Here is a 16,807-nt window from a genome sequence, read left to right on the forward strand (position 1 = left end):
CTTAACCAGTCACTTTCCAGTTACTATGAGATGAGGAGGACCTTCTCTGGACCTTCCTGTAGAGATGATGATTATTATTTTTCCATTTTTTTTGTCTCACTGGTGCTTCAAAGTGCTGTTTTTTACCTCACATTATCTCAGAAACTTCTGTTCTTCTGTTCCTGATGTTCCATTTGTGCTCTGGAGAAGGTGCTCAATAAATGTGAACATGTGTGAGCTTCTGTGTTTCTCTCAGAGCCTCCAAAGATATCCAGCTCTCCACGAAGAGAGGAGCTGATGGTGTTGGTTAATGGTGTTTTGGAGTTGGAGTGTGTTGCTGATGGAGTTCCTCCACCCACTGTGAGCTGGATGAAGGGTGGACGCCCCCTAGAGGACAGCAGAGCTGTACTACACAGAGATGGACAGATTCTCACCATCAGCAACGTTCAGGTCCTGAAGTTATTGAGCATTTTAGATGTTTGTGATATGATGTGGTAATGTAAGGTGAATACACAGCACTGCACAAAGGTCTCACGTACGCTGATTTTTTTAGTAATGAAAAGTTTGCTGTTAATTTGAATCAGTTAAAAAAATTTTGGTTTCCAAACATTTCAGGCAAAAAATTAATATTTCTGAAAAATGTTTGTAGGTCAAACATGTAGGTTAAAGTCGTGTACTTTAGCACTGCACTTTCGTTACATGTGCCTCAGTACTGTGTGTGTGTGTGTGTGTGTGTGTGTGTGTGTGTGTGTGGTACAGGTAGAGGATGCAGGTGTGTACACGTGTCTTGTCAGTAATCCGGCAGGAGAAGATGGGCGGAGTCTCTGGGTGCGCGTTCAGCGTGAGTGTATCACTGCTGCACTCGTCTTTCCTGTGTTTCTCTTCCTGTGTTTTTCATTTCCTGTATTTCTCCGTTTGCAGTTCCTCCCACATTACTGGGTTCAAGTGACATCAGAACCGTGACTGTGCCCTTTAAGGGTCACATGACCTTGGAGTGTCAGACAGACGGCGATCCTCCACCAGAGATTCAGTGGTACAGAGACGACGTTAAACTGCAGGTACAAATAAATACATCATAAACTCATACAGAGAGTCACATTACACCTCCGCGTTTACTTTATATTTATCTCTCTCTCTCTCTCTCTCTCTCTGTGTTTAGCTAGGAGGGCGGGTCCACACCCTTGCTGGTGGTCAGTATTTAGAGATTGGAGATGTGAGGACGGAGGACGGTGGACGTTACAGCTGTGTCGTGTCCAACATGGCAGGCAGCTCGAGTCTGCACTTTAACGTACAGATCCTCTGTGAGTTCATAAAAATTCTTCAAAAGACACTGACCATTTCGTTTATTTCATCATTAATTATTTCATTTGGTGAGTGTAACAATCAGCGAAATACAATCACAAACCTTTATTTATTTGATCTCTGAATGAACTTACAGTCAAAACAAAACTATAAAAAAATACATCTTCTCTGAGATTGATGTCATTTATTCTCTCATCATGAACAGAACGTGTCGCATTTGAGAATATGATTGGTTAATGTAGTTGATGTAGTTGATGATGTGGTGACACTCCTGTCACATTGTGGCTCCTCCCATAGTGCCCCCTGTGATCAGAGAAGGCAGCTCATTGGTCACTGCCCATGTCAGTCAGAAGGTGGTGCTCCCGTGTGAGGTGGAGGCAGACGCCGCAGCATCCGTGCTGTGGAGGAAAGATGGACTTCCAGTTCCGTTGGACAGCAGGTACATCTATTTATCTGACAGGAGGGTGAGAGTGTTTGGGTTGGACACATTTATAATGTGTGTTTCTGCTTCACCCAAATCCTGTAGAAGTGAGAAAACCATTAAATGTTTACAGTGAACTGTGTTTAAAACTGAGTTCAGGTTTGTTTTGCTGCCGGATGGATCGATGAGGATCAAATCAGTGCAGCTCACCGACGCAGGCCGTTATTACTGCAGCGTGTCGAACAAAGCGGGTTCAGACCTGCGCAGCATGGAGCTCCGAGTCTATGGTACACACACACACACACACACACACACACACACACACACACACACACAGGGTGTGGTCAGAACAGTGCATCATGAAGTAGGTTTATTTGTTCATGGTGTGTATACGCTGTACTAGCTCCTGTATTCTCCACACACAGTTGGTCCCTCCATTAGCCCCGCCCCTTTTAACGTAACCGTGATGATGGGCCGGAGGGCTGTTTTAGGCTGTGAGAGTTCTGGTGTACCTGTTCCTCAAGTGAGCTGGAAGAGGAATGGACAGGCACTGAACACACACTCTGGAGCTTACAGGTACAACACACTGCACTCAAAGCTGAACTTGAACTGTGAGATCATGTCGTGGATTAATTAGAAAAAAACCTCTCTGAAGTTGTAAATAGATTTAAGAATTCGGTAATAAATCACTGAATCAGCTGAAAGCTTATTTCTGTGTGTGATGTTTCAGGGTGATGCCCTCAGGGTCTCTGCTCATCCTGTCTCCATCTCTTGAGGATGAAGGATATTTTGAGTGCACAGTGACCAACGAGGTTGGAGAGGAGCGAAAGGTCATTGAGGTCACACTTCAAGGTAGAAACCAAACGGATCACAAACTAACTGTTCGTCTGGAGAGAAAAACTCTCCCTGTAAACACAGTAATCAGTGATGATGCAACACACACACACTCAGATTATAAACATTTAGTGATGTGTGTAGTGAGTTCCACTTTCAGTACGTTACAGAAATCTTACTTTGACAGTTCCTCCGTCCATCGATGATGATGTCATCAGTGTCACGGCCGTTAAGATGGAATCAGTGGTATTACCGTGTCATGTCACAGGACGTCCAACACCCTCCATCAGCTGGAGCAGGGGACAGACAGCACTGGACACAAGGAGTGGGAGTCACAGGACCCTGCCCACGGGTGCACACACACACACACACACACACACACACACACACACACTTTAAGTCTAATCCTTAGTACACAGTGACCACCTGCCTCAACTCTGATCTTTATGAAGTTTCAATTATGGAAAAAAACAAAGCTCAGAATGGTGAGGGGGTGTGGCCCTGGGGCGTGGTCAACAACAATAATATTAAGGAAAACAGAAGGGCAAAAACTCTGTGTGTGTTTAATGTAGGCATGTTAGAGATACTGGCTGTGAATCCAACCCATGCTGGCAGATACACCTGCACTGCACTAAACACAGCTGGAGTCGCGCAGAAACACATCATTCTGACTGTATACGGTAAAACTGCACGAGGATGTGACTCTACCCCACACTGCACTAATCACATTCTGCCACACGCTGCACTAATCACGCTCGGTCACACGCTGCACTAATCACGCTCTGTCACACGCTGCACTAATCACGCTCTGTCACACGCTGCACTAATCACACTCTGTCACATGCTGCACTAATCACGCTCTGCCACATGCTGCACTAATCACGCTCTGTCACATGCTGCACTAATCACACTCTGTCACACGCTGCACTAATCACACTCTGTCACACGCTGCACTAATCACACTCTGCCAGACGCTGCACTAATAACACTTCACCTCACACTACACTAATCACACTCTGTCACATGATGCACTAATCACACTCTGCCACACACTGCACTAATGACACTTCACCTCACACTGCACTAATCACACTCTGCCACACACTGCACTAATGACACTTCACCTCACACTGTACTAATCACACTCTGTCACACACTGCACTAATCACACTCTGTCACACGCTGTACTAATCACACTCTGTCACACGCTGCACTAATCACACTCTGCCAGACGCTGCACTAATAACACTTCACCTCACACTACACTAATCACACTCTGTCACATGATGCACTAATCACACTCTTCCACACACTGCACTAATGACACTTCACCTCACACTGCACTAATCACACTCTGTCACACACTGAAATAATCACACTCTGCCACACACTGCACTAATCACACTCTGCCGCATGCTGCACTAATCACACTCTGACACATGTTGCACTAATCACACTCTGCCACACGCTGCACTAATCACACTTCACATCACACTACACTAATCACACTCTGTCACATGATGCACTAATCACACTCTGCCACACACTGCACTAATGACAATTCACTTCACACTGCACTAATCACATTCTGTCACACACTGCACTAATCACACCTCACCTCACACTACACTAATCACAATCTGCCACATGCTGCACTAATCACAATCTGCCACATGCTGCACTAATCACACTCTATAACACACTGCACTAATCACACTCTGTCACACACTGCACTAATCACACTTCACCTCACACTACAATAATCGCACTCTGCCAGATGCTGCACTAATAACACTTCACCTCACACTACACTAATCACACTCTGTCACATGATGCACTAATCACACTCTGTCACACACTGCACTAATCACACTCTGTCACACGCTGTACTAATCACACTCTGTCACACGCTGCACTAATCACACTCTGCCAGACGCTGCACTAATAACACTTCACCTCACACTACACTAATCACACTCTGTCACATGATGCACTAATCACACTCTTCCACACACTGCACTAATGACACTTCACCACACACTGAAATAATCACACTCTGCCACACACTGCACTAATCACACTCTGCAACATGCTGCACTAATCACACTCTGCAACACGCTGCACTAATCACACTCTGCCGCATGCTGCACTAATCACACTCTGACACATGTTGCACTAATCACACTCTGCCACACGCTGCACTAATCACACTTCACATCACACTACACTAATCACACTCTGTCACATGATGCACTAATCACACTCTGCCACACACTGCACTAATGACAATTCACTTCACACTGCACTAATCACATTCTGTCACACACTGCACTAATCACACCTCACCTCACACTGCACTAATCACACTCTGTCACACACTGCACTAATCACACTTCACCTCACACTACAATAATCGCACTCTGCCAGATGCTGCACTAATAACACTTCACCTCACACTACACTAATCACACTCTGTCACATGATGCACTAATCACTCTCTGCCACACACTGCACTGATGACACTTCACCTCACACTACACTAATCACACTATGTCACACACATCACACACTGCACTAATCACACTCTGCAACATGCTGCACTAATCACACTCTGACACATACTTCACTAATCACACTTCACCTCATACTACACTAATCACACTCTGCCATACACTACACTAATCACACTCTACCACACAATGTACTAATCACACTTCACCTCACACTGCACTAATCACACTGCCACACATTGCACTAATCACACTTCATCTCACACTACACTAATCACACTCAGCCACACGATGCACTAATCACACTCTGCCACACATTGCACTAATGACACTTCACATCACACTGCACTAATCATACTCTGCAACACAACATACTAATCACACTCAGTCACATGATGCACTAATCACACACTGCACTAATGACACTTCACATCACACTGCACTAATCATACTCTGCAACACAACATACTAATCACACTCCGCCACACGCTACACTAATCACACGCTGAAACACAATACACTAATCACGCTCTGACACACATTGTACTAATCACATTCTGACACACACTGCACTAGTCACACTCTGCAACATACTGTGCTAATCACACTCTGCCCCTTGCTGCACTAATCACACTTCTCCTCACACTGCACTAATTACACTCTACCCCACACTGCACTAATCACATTCTACCCCACACTGCACTAATCACACTGGTATTTGTATTTTATATGCATGGACTGTGCCCTGTACTGTATATTATAAGGTTATTATAGATGACTTTCGATGTTACTGATGTTGCCTTTGTATCTGTTCATGTGTATTCCGGTTCCTCAGAGGCTCCTGAGATAAGGAACATGGTTGAAGCAGTGAACATGCTGCTGAATCAGGACGTTGTTTTGAACTGTGATGTTCATGGATTTCCCAAACCTTCAGTGACCTGGCTTAAAGAGGGGGTTCCCATAGCAACAGGTGTGAAGGCTCTCATGATAATCACAAGCTAAAATGATTTAGATCTGACACAGAAAGACAGAGACGCTGTTGGCTGGTGAAAGGCTCAGGTAAAGGCCCTCTGTGATGCTGCTGTGTCTCACAGGTCAGCGCCTGCGGGTTCTATCTGACGGAACTCTGAGACTTTCTCAGGTGACACTGGGTGATGAAGGAACGTATTCCTGCCTGGCACAAAATGCAGCTGGCACCACAGAGGGCAAAACTCAACTCATCCTGCAGGGTACCGCATTTTCTGCATGAAACTTACTTACTAGACTTACTTAATTTCTCCAAAGTACACTTACACTGTGTGTAGAGAAATATTTAGTGTATTGTGTATAATAGTATAACTGTGCTGTACTGTGGGCTCTTTCTGTGTGGAGTTTGCATGTTCTCTCCTCGTGTCTCTGTGGGTTTCCTCCAGGGTCTCCAGTTTCCTCCACAGTCCAATCACATGTACTGTAGATTTGGTCAAGTGGTTATTCGAAATCCCCCAGAGGTGTGAGTGTAATGGTTGTTCATTTCTATGTGATAGACTGGTGACCCACCCAGGGTGTAACCCCGCCCCTCACCCGGAGTCAGCTGCAATTGGCTCCAGCTCACCCATGACCCTGGTGGATAAGTGGTTCAGATAATGGATGGATGTAGTGTTGTGTGTATTCTCAGCTATGTGTGGTTGTGTAGTGTGTGTTCTGTTGTGTTGTGTGTATAAATGTCGTGTAATTTGTATGTATTTTGCATTCTTGTTGGTTTGTCGTGTGGTTATATCTTCTATGCAGATTTGTGTAAAGCTGATTTGTGTCAGTGTTAAAGGGTCACGTAAATAAAATTGAATTGAATAGTTTCCATCCATCCATCCATCCATCCATCCATCCATCTTCTACTGCTTATCTGGATCCGGGTCGTGGGGGTGGCAGCCTAAGCAGAGCAGCCCAGACTTCCCTCTCCCCGGACACCTCCACCAGCTTTTCCGGGGGAATACCGAGGCGTTCCCAGGCCAGCCGAGAGATGTAATCTCTCCAGCATGTCCGGGGTCTCCTCCCGATAGGGCATGCCCAGAAAACCTCCCTTGAGAGGCGTCCAGGGAGCATCCTAACAAGGTGCCCAAACCACCTCAACTGACTCCTTTCGATGTGGAGGAGCAGCGGTTCTACTCGGAGTCTCTCCCGAATGACCAAGCTTCTCACCCTGTCTCTAAGGGAGAGCCCAGCCACCCTGTGGAGAAAACTCATTTCTACTGCTTGTATCTGCAATCTCATTCTTTCGGTCATTACCCATAGTTCGTGACCATAGGTGAGAGTGGGAACGTAGATGGACCAGTAAATTGAGAGCTTTGCCTTTTGGCTCAGCTCTCTCTTTACCACAACAGACCAGTTTAGCATCCGCATCACTGCTGACGCTGCCCCGATCCTTCTGTCCAACTCCCGCTCCCCCTTACCCTCACTCGTGAACAAAACCCTGAGATACTTACTTAAACTCCTCCACTTTAGGTAGCAACTCCCCCCGACCTGCAGTAGGCACTCCACCTGTTTCCGGCTGAGCGCCATGGCCACAGACTTGGAGGTGCTGATCCTCATCCCAGCCGCTTCGCACTCGGCTGCAAACTGTCCCAGCACATGCTGTAAGTCACAGATTGATGAAGCCAACAGGATCACATCATCCACAAAAAGCAGAGATGTGATCCTGATGCCCCCAAACCAGACACCCTCCACCCCTTGGCTGCGCCTAGAAATTCTGTCCATAAAAGTTATGAACAGAACCGGTGAAAAAGGACAGCCCTGGTGGAGGCCAACATACTCGGGGAACGAGTCTGACTTACTGCCAGCAATGCGAACCAAACTCCTGCTCCAGTCATACAGGGACCAAATGGCCTGCAGTAGTGGGCCCTGAACCCCATAGTCCCGAAGCAACCCCCACAGGGCACCACGAGGGACATGGTCATAAGCCTTCTCCAGGTCCACAAAACACGTGTAGACCGATTGGGCAAACTCCCATGCACCCTCCAGTACCCTTGCAAGGGTAAAGAGCTGGTCCAGTGTTCCACGACCAGGACTAAAACCGCATTGTTCCTCCTGAATCCGAGGTTCGACCATTGACCGGATTCTCCTCTCCAGTACCCCAGCATAGGCTTTCCCAGGGAGGCTGAGAAGTGTGATCCCCCTATAGTTGGAACACACTCTCCGGTCCCCCTTTTTAAAAAGGGGGACCACCACCCAAGTCTGCCAATCCAGAGGCACTGTCCCCAACCTCCATGCAATGTTGAAGAGGCATGTCAGCCAAGACAGCCCAACAACATCCAGTGCCTTCAGGAACTCAGGACGAATCTCATCCACCCCAGAGCCCGGCCACAGAGAAGCTTTTTAACCACCTCAGCAACCTCAGCCCCTGTGATAGGCAAGTCCTCCCAAGCACCCTCAGACTCTGCATCCTCCACAGACAACATGAAAGTGGGATTGAGGAGATCCTCAAAGTATTCCTTCCACTGTTGGATGATGTCCCCAGTTGAGGTCAACAGCACTCCATCCTCGCTGTGAACAGTAGGGACAGAGCACGGTTTTCCTTTCCTGAGCCGCCGGACAGTTTGCCAGAATCTCTTCGAGGCCAACCGAAAGTCACTTTCCATGGCCTCTCCGAACTCCTCCTACACCCGAGTTTTTGCTTCAGTGACTGCCACAGCCGCATTCCGCTTGGCCCGTCGGTATCTGTCAGTTGCCTCTGGAGACCCACAGGCTAACCAAACCTGATAGGACTCCTTCAGCTTGACAGCTCCCTCACCACAGGTGTCTACCAGCGGATTCAGGGATTACCACCATGACAGGCACCAATAACCTTGCAGCCGCAGTTCTGCATGGCCGCTTCAGCAATGGAGGTGCGGAATACGGTCCACTCGGACTCAATGTCCCCATCCTCCCCCAGTATGCAGTTGAAGCTCTGCTGGATGTAACAGTTCCTGGTCTTCCTGGTTCCTGGTTCCACACTTCCTGGTTCCTGAGTTGTTTGCACCGAGTCCTTTTTTCCCGCGAGTGCTGGCGTTAATTACTAATCTTTTTAAACTTTTTTCTACAAATAATTTTCCAGTATCCTCTTCATTTTTATTGTACTGTTGCTTTCCTTTTTGTACTTTCCACTTTCGCTTTCCTTTTTCCGTTTTTTTTCACTCTCTTTTCGGAAGAACACCGAGACCGGAAGCTTTCTTTTTCTTTTTTTTTCTCTCCTCCTGTGTAAAGACCACAAGCAGAGGCTATCTACATCGGATCTGCTTTAATATCAACAGATCTTCGATTAAGGTACGTGAATCTTTTCATCATGGCACACCTTCAGCTTGCTCAGTGTGCTGAGTGCAGGATGTTTAGTCATTCTTTCTCCGTCGCTAGTGATAGCTTTATTAACTTTATTTGTGATAAGTGCAGATTAGTTAGCTCTCTGACAGAGAAGATTACAGTGTTAGACGCGCGTGTCCAGGCTTTAGAGAAGGTCAGTGAGAATGAGAACAGTGTAGTTTCTGTAGGGGAAAGTCTGGACGCCCTAGGTGGAGTTAGTAATCCCCCAACTCCGGCATTAGAGCCCTTACAGTGGGGCGAATGGGTGATGACTCGGCGGCATAAGCGTAGAGCCAAAGCTACCGCTGAGGCTCGCCCATGGGAGCACCACTCCTCTCCGCGTCACGTGTTGAACAGGTTTGCTCTCCTTAGTGATGCACCCACTGAGAAGCCTGAAAGAGCTCTGGTTATAGGGGATTCTATCATACGGCACGTGAAATTAGCTCAGCCTTTAGGGGCACCAGCAGCTTTAGTCAGGTGTATACTGGGAGCCAGGGTGCCAGACATAGGTAATCTTAGGGTCCTAGGCAAGCACAGGTTCTCATAGATAGTTATCCATGCAGGAGCTAATGATATACACCTTTGTCAGTCTGAGGTTACTAAGAGTAACTTTGTAGAGGTGTTTAAATTAGCGAAGGCGATGTCCGATGCTGTAGTATGCTCTGGCCCCATCCCAATGCGGCGTGGCGATGTAGTTTACAGCAGGTTATGGTCGCTGAACTGCTGGCTGTCCAGGTGGTGCTCTGAAAACAGTGTGGATTTTATAGATAATTGGGCTAATTTTGAGGGCACTGCTGGCCTGTTAGGGCGGGACGGTATCCATCCCACTCGGGAAGGTGCTGCTCTCATTTCCTGCAGCATAGGTCATAGTCTCAGGACAGGCCTAGTTAATTCCTGACAATCCAGAGCCAAGGCCAGGGAGCAGACGAACAGGCTAAACCGACTGTCTGCTAGCTGCACAGAGTCGTCACTCAGGGCCCACTACATCGAGACTGTGTCTGTTCCCCGAGCTCAACAAAAAGGTAGAAATTTTCAGAGAGTTTGTTCCAGTAACCTAATCAATATAAAATTAGATCAGACTGACTGTACAGCTGCTGCCAGCACCTTTGATCTAAAGGTGGGGCTATTAAATATTAGATCTCTTACATCTAAAGCGCTAATGGTTAATGAACTCATTACTGATCAGGAGTTTAATGTACTTTGTTTTACTGAAACATGGATTAAGCCAAATGAATATATAGCATTAAATGAAGCGAGTCCTCCTGGATACAGTTATATACACCAGCCTCGTCTAACTGGCAGAGGAGGAGGCGTCGCGGTTATTTATAATGATTATCTAGGTGTAACACAAAAACCTGGTTATAAATTTAATACATTTGAAGTTCTTCATACTCATATAATGTATGTAGCCTCGAAAAATAGGTCTACCCAGTTAATTCCATTGCTTATTATTTACAGGCCCCCGGGGCCATATTCTGAGTTTCTTTCTGAATTTGCAGATTTTATCTCAGATCTGGTTATTTCCTTAGACAAAGCTTTAGTTGTCGGAGATTTTAATATTCACTTCGATAACCCAGAAGACCCTTTAAAAACAGCATTTGTGACCATTTTAGATTCAGTAGGGATTAATCAGAATGTCATAGGACCGACCCATAATGGTGGTCACACCCTCGATCTAATACTAACATTCAGGTTAAATGTAGACAATATAGTCACACTTCCACAGTCTGAAGTTATCTCAGATCATTGTCTCATCTCATTGAGAATATGTCTGAGTAATAATATATGCACCTCACCACGCGACTGTATTAAACATACATTCGCGTCAACTACTGCACAGAGCTTTATAAATGATCTCCCAGAGCTGTCAGCTTTGATTGGGTCACTGTCAGCCCCTGCAGAACTTGATCAGGCAACTGAATGCTTAGAGTCAACATTCCGCCATACCTTAGATAATGTAGCTCCTCTTAAAAGGAAAATGGTCAGAGACAAAAAATTAGCACCCTGGTATAATGATGACACTCGCACATTAAAACAGACCACTCAAAATTGGAACATAAATGGCGTCAAACAAAATTGGTAGTGTTCAAATTAGCGTGGAAGGAGAGCTTCCTGAAGTATAGAAAAGCTCTTAGTGCTGCGAGATCAACATATCTCTCCTCCCTAATAGAAGATCTCATCTCATCTCATTATCTGTAGCTGCTTTATCCTGTCCTACAGGGTCGCAGGCGAGCTGGATCCTATCCCAGCTGACTACGGGCGAAAGGCGGGGTACACCCTGGACAAGTCGCCAGGTCATCACAGGGCTGACACATAGACACAGACAACCATTCACACTCACATTCACACCTACGCTCAATTTAGAGTCACCAGTTAACCTAACCTGCATGTCTTTGGACTGTGGGGGAAACCGGAGCACCCGGAGGAAACCCACGCGGACACGGGGAGAACATGCAAACTCCACACAGAAAGGCCCTCGCCGGCCACGGGGCTCGAACCCGGACCTTCTTGCTGTGAGGCGACAGCACTAACCACTACACCACCGTGCCGCCTGTAATAGAAGATAACAAAAATAATCCTAGATTCCTATTTAATACTGTAGCAAAATTAACCAGGAATAAGTCCACTATAGACACATGCACACCTGCAGTATGTAGTAGCAACGATTTCATGAATTTTTTAATGACAAAATTGAGAATATCCGACAAAAAATTCAAACTACTAATTTAAGGTCAGACAGTGTAAGTGACCTTGTAGTTACCAATATAACTGTATCAGATCATCAGTTAGAATGTTTTACTCCCCTTAGAGAAACTGAATTACTTTCATTAATCTCTGCATCAAAAGTCGCAACCTGTGTACTAGATCCCTTACCTACACGTCTATTCAAACAGATAATACCTGGAGTAATTGAACCACTTCTAAAAATAATAAATTTTTCTCTCATGATTGGCTATGTACCCAAATCCTTTAAACTAGCAGTTATCAAACCCCTGATTAAAAAACCTGACCTTGATCCCTGTCAGCTTTCCAATTATCGGCCGATATCAAACCTCCCCTTTATCTCCAAGATCCTTGAAAAAGCTGTGGCACAGCAGTTATGCTCAAATTTACATAGGAATAACATCCATGAAATGTATCAGTCAGGATTTAGGCCTCATCATAGCACAGAGACAGCACTGGTTAAAGTAGTAAACGACCTACTGTTGGCGTCTGATCAGGGCTGTGTCTCACTGCTTGTGTTGCTTGACCTTAGTGCAGCATTTGATACCATTGATCATTCCATTCTTCTGGATAGACTAGAAAATGTTGTGGGAGTTAAGGGAACGGCCCTCTCCTGGCTCAGCTCTTATTTAACCAGGGTGTCCGCGGGGTTTTAAAAAGTATTAAAAAGTGATAAATCAAAAACGCAAAATTTAATGGCCTTAAAAAGTGATAAATTTGGTCAAAAGGTATTATTTTTAAAGAATAGGTATTATTTTTTTCTTTTGGACAATGACTGGTTTCATTTTGATGAAATAGGCAAAATAAAATAAATCCTTTCTTGCTTGCGCCGCTACTTCAAAAATGAATGTGTGATATGAACTTGATATTGACGTCATATCAATCATCGAATTCTAGCGGGTGGCAAAAAGTTTAGAAATGGGGAAATGTAAGTTTTCCCGATCCTGGCTCCGGGATCCAAGCTTTATGAATAATATCGCCCAGAGGGAACATATATAAAGAAAAAAGCAGTGGACCCAAGACAGAACCTTGTGGAACACCAAACTTTACCTCAGTACATCTAGAAATATCACCATTTATATCAACATACTGATAGCGATCAGTTAATAATCCAGCTCGCCACCAGGTAGTAATCAGTTGACAGCTCTGCTCCTCTCTTCACCCGAATGTCCAAGACATACGGTCGTAGATCAGATGAAATGACTACAAAGTCAATCATTGATCTGCGGCCTAGGGTGTCCTCGTGCCACGTGCACTTATGGACACCCTTATGCTCGAACATGGTGTTCGTTATGGCCAAACTGTGCATGGCACAAAAGTCCAACAACTGAACACCACTCAGGTTCAGATCAGGCAGGCCGTTCCTCCCAGTCACACCCCTCCAGGTCTCACTGTCATTGCCCATGTGAGCACTGAAGTCCCCCAGTAAAACAATGGAGTCCCCTCGTGGTGCACTGTCTAGCACCCCACTCAAGGACTCCAAGAAGGCCAGGTACTCCGAACTACCATTTGGTGCATATAAGCGCAAATGATAGTCAGCGACCGTTCCCCGACCCGAAGGCGCAGAGAAATGACCCTCTCATTCACTGGGGAGAACTCTGATGTTAGCGCGTCAAACTGGGGGGCTACCAATAGCCCCACCCCTGTCTGGCGCCACTCACCCTTGGCAACTCCAGCATAGAAGAGAGTCCAACCCCTCTCCAGGAAATTGGTTCCAGAGCCCAAGCTATGCGTTGAGGTGAGCCCAACTATATCTAGTCGGTATCGCTCAACCTCATGCACAAGCTCAAGCTCCTTTCCCACCAGAGAGGTGACATTCCATGTCCCAAAGCCAGTTTTGTCAGCCGGGGATCAGTACGCCAGGGCCTCCGCCTTTGGCTGCCACCCAATCCACAGTGCACTGGACTCTTACGGCACCTCCTGCAGGTGGTGGGTCCACAGGAGAGTGGTTCCGTGTTGCTCATTCGGGCTGGGCCCGGCCAGGCCCCACAGATGTAGGCCCGACCACCAGGCATTCGCTGACGAGTCCCTCCCCCAGGCCTGGCTCCAGGGTGGGGCCCCGGTATCCCTGGTCCGGCAAGGGTACTCAGATACCTGTTTTTTCTTTCATAAGGGTCCTTTTTGAACCACTCTTCATCTGGCCTCTCATCTAGGACCTGTTTGCCTTGGGAGACCCTATCAGGGGCAATTGCCTCGACAACATAGCTCCTAGAATCCCTGAGGCACTCAAACCCCTCCACCTTGAATAGTTTCATAAAAAAAAAAATCTCCTTCTCAACCCCGGGGGGGGGGGGGGGGTGGTATCCATGTCATCCTCAAGCTCGGGTCCTCTACCAGAGGCCTGGGAGTTTGAGGGTTCTGCGCAGTATCTTCGATGTTCCTAGTACTGCACTCTTCTGGACTGAGGCTTCAGATGTTGTTCCTGGGATTTGCTGGAGCCACTCTCCCAGTTTGGGGGTTACTGCCCCAAGTGCCCCCACTACCACGGGGACCACGCAACCCTTGACCTTCCACATCCATTCCAGCTGCTCTTTCAACCCTTGATACTTCTCAAGTTTCTCATGTTCCTTCTTCTTGATGTTGGCGTCAGCTGGGATCGCCACATCTATCACCACCACCCTCTTCTGCTCTTTGTCCACCACCACTATGTCCGGTTGGTTAGCCAGGATCTGTTTGTCAGTCTGGAAGCTGAAGTCCCACAGAACCTTGGCCCTGTTGTTCTCAGCCACCTTCTGTGGTATGGCCCATTGGGACTTGGGTACTTCTATTCCATACTGGTTGCAGATGTTCCTGTATACTATCCCAGCCACTTGGTTGTGCCTCTCCATGTACGCTGATCCAGCTAACATCTTACACCCTGCTACTATGTGCTGGACTGTTTCAGGGGCTTCTTTGCACAGTCTGCATCTTGGGTCTGATCTACTCTGGTAGATCCTGGCCTCTATGGCTCTTGTGCTTATGGCCTGTTCTTGTGCTGCCATGATTAGTGCCTCTGTGCTGTCTGTCAGTCCTGCATTATCCAGCCACTGGTAGGATTTCTTGATATCAGCCACTTCCTCTATCTGACGGTGGTACATACCATGTAGGGGTTTGTCTCTCCAGGTTGTCTGTTCCTCCTCCTCCTCTGCACTCTCATCAGGGTTCTGCTGCCTGAGACATTCACTTAGCAGTTCATCCTTTGGGGCCATCTTTCTGATGTATTCTCGGATTTTCGATGTTTCATCCTGGACCGTGGTCTTGACGCTCACTAGCCCTCGGCCTCCCTCTTTCCGCTTAGTGTATAGTCTCAGGGTGCTGGACTTGGGGTGGAACCCTCCATGCATGGTGAGGAGCTTTCTAGTCTTGATATCTGTGGCTTCTATCTCCTCCTTTGGCCAGTTTATGATACCAGCGGGGTATCTGATGACTGGTAGTGCGTACATGTTGATGGCTCGGACCTTGTTCTTACCATTCAGCTGACTTTTCAGGACCTGCCTTACTCTCTGGAGGTATTTGGCTGTGGTTGACTTCCTTGTGGCCTCTTCATGGTTTCCATTAGCCTGTGGAATGCCAAGGTACTTGTAGCTGTCTTGGATATCACCTATGTTGCCCTCTGGTAGGTCAATCCCCTCAGTCTGGATGATCTTGCCTCTCTTTGAGACCATCCGGCCACACTTGTCCAATCCGAATGACATCCCTATGTCATCGCTGTAGATCCGGGTGTGTATATATATATATATATATATATATATATATATATATATATATATATATATATATATATATATATATATATATATTTTTTTTTTTTTTTTGTGTGTGTGTGTGTGTGTTAGTTTCATAGGCTTCTTGTTTTCTCAGCTCTGTCCCCGCCCCTTTTCATGGCTCCTCCGCCCCTCTCAGGTCTCAGTGTGCACTAAAGTATGTGTGTGTGTGTGTGTGTGTGTGTGTGTGTGTCTGCAGTTCCTCCTGTCGTTTCTGTACCTCATGATGAATACACGCTCAGTGTTGGTGAGTCTGTGAGTGTGCCGTGTTCAGCGATTGGTCAGCCAGAGCCCGAGCTGCAGTGGCACAAATCGGATGGCACTGTGAGGGGCGGAGCTAACCTGACCTTCACTAATGGAACACTGCACATCAAAAATGCACAGCTTGGACACGCTGGGGTTTACACATGCACAGCCTCGAACAGTGCTGGGAGAGCAAGCCGTGACATCACACTGATTCTTCACGGTCAGAACACACACACTGTATTTCACTGTAAAACTCTTGACATGTTTAGTGTTTTGGTGGTAAATGTTGCTATGTTTTGGCTTTTTAAGTCCTGCCCATGATTCTTGTTGGTCAGTCGGAAGTGTCCGTCATCCAGGGCTTCCAAAGTCTACTACCGTGTTCAGCTGAAGGAGTTCCAGATCCCACAATTCACTGGGAGAAAAATGGAGATGTGATCCAGAACCTACAGGGAAAATTTACTGTCCTGAGATCAGGAGAGCTAATCATTGAGAGAACCCAGGTCAGCGCACGCGCACACACACACACACACACACACACACACACACACACACACACACTATGTTTGACTCTTGAGGGTATTTGCAGAGAATTTGTAATAGAAGAGAACTCCCACTATCAGAACCTTTGGGTGTAGGGGGTGCTCATGAGTCCAGAACGAATGGGGGCCGATGGAGGTGTCGCCCCCAAATATAATATTCATGGAGTAAAAAAATATTCTGCCAGTTTTCATTATGTTTTT

The 16,807-nt window shown here is 46.6% G+C and overlaps 1 protein-coding gene across 2 annotated transcripts in view; it reads left to right on the forward strand.

Annotated features, from left to right (window-relative positions):
- hmcn2 (hemicentin 2) overlaps positions 1–16,807 on the forward strand; it is a 90,629-nt gene that overhangs the window by 38,120 nt on the left and 35,702 nt on the right. Inside the window, exons 28-41 of one of the 2 annotated variants that reach the window (XM_060931033.1) lie at positions 236–429; positions 739–820; positions 901–1,037; positions 1,139–1,280; positions 1,579–1,720; positions 1,862–1,989; positions 2,128–2,278; positions 2,433–2,554; positions 2,724–2,888; positions 3,109–3,216; positions 5,882–6,016; positions 6,141–6,275; positions 16,021–16,287; positions 16,377–16,567. In XM_060931033.1, the coding sequence (XP_060787016.1) occupies positions 236–429; positions 739–820; positions 901–1,037; positions 1,139–1,280; positions 1,579–1,720; positions 1,862–1,989; positions 2,128–2,278; positions 2,433–2,554; positions 2,724–2,888; positions 3,109–3,216; positions 5,882–6,016; positions 6,141–6,275; positions 16,021–16,287; positions 16,377–16,567 (2,099 nt within the window). The remainder of the gene's footprint in view (positions 1–235; positions 430–738; positions 821–900; positions 1,038–1,138; positions 1,281–1,578; positions 1,721–1,861; positions 1,990–2,127; positions 2,279–2,432; positions 2,555–2,723; positions 2,889–3,108; positions 3,217–5,881; positions 6,017–6,140; positions 6,276–16,020; positions 16,288–16,376; positions 16,568–16,807) is intronic. The other variant, XM_060931034.1, reaches the window with a different exon arrangement.

Source organism: Neoarius graeffei, chromosome 10, assembly GCF_027579695.1.
Source record: "Neoarius graeffei isolate fNeoGra1 chromosome 10, fNeoGra1.pri, whole genome shotgun sequence".
Lineage (NCBI taxonomy): Eukaryota > Metazoa > Chordata > Actinopteri > Siluriformes > Ariidae > Neoarius > Neoarius graeffei.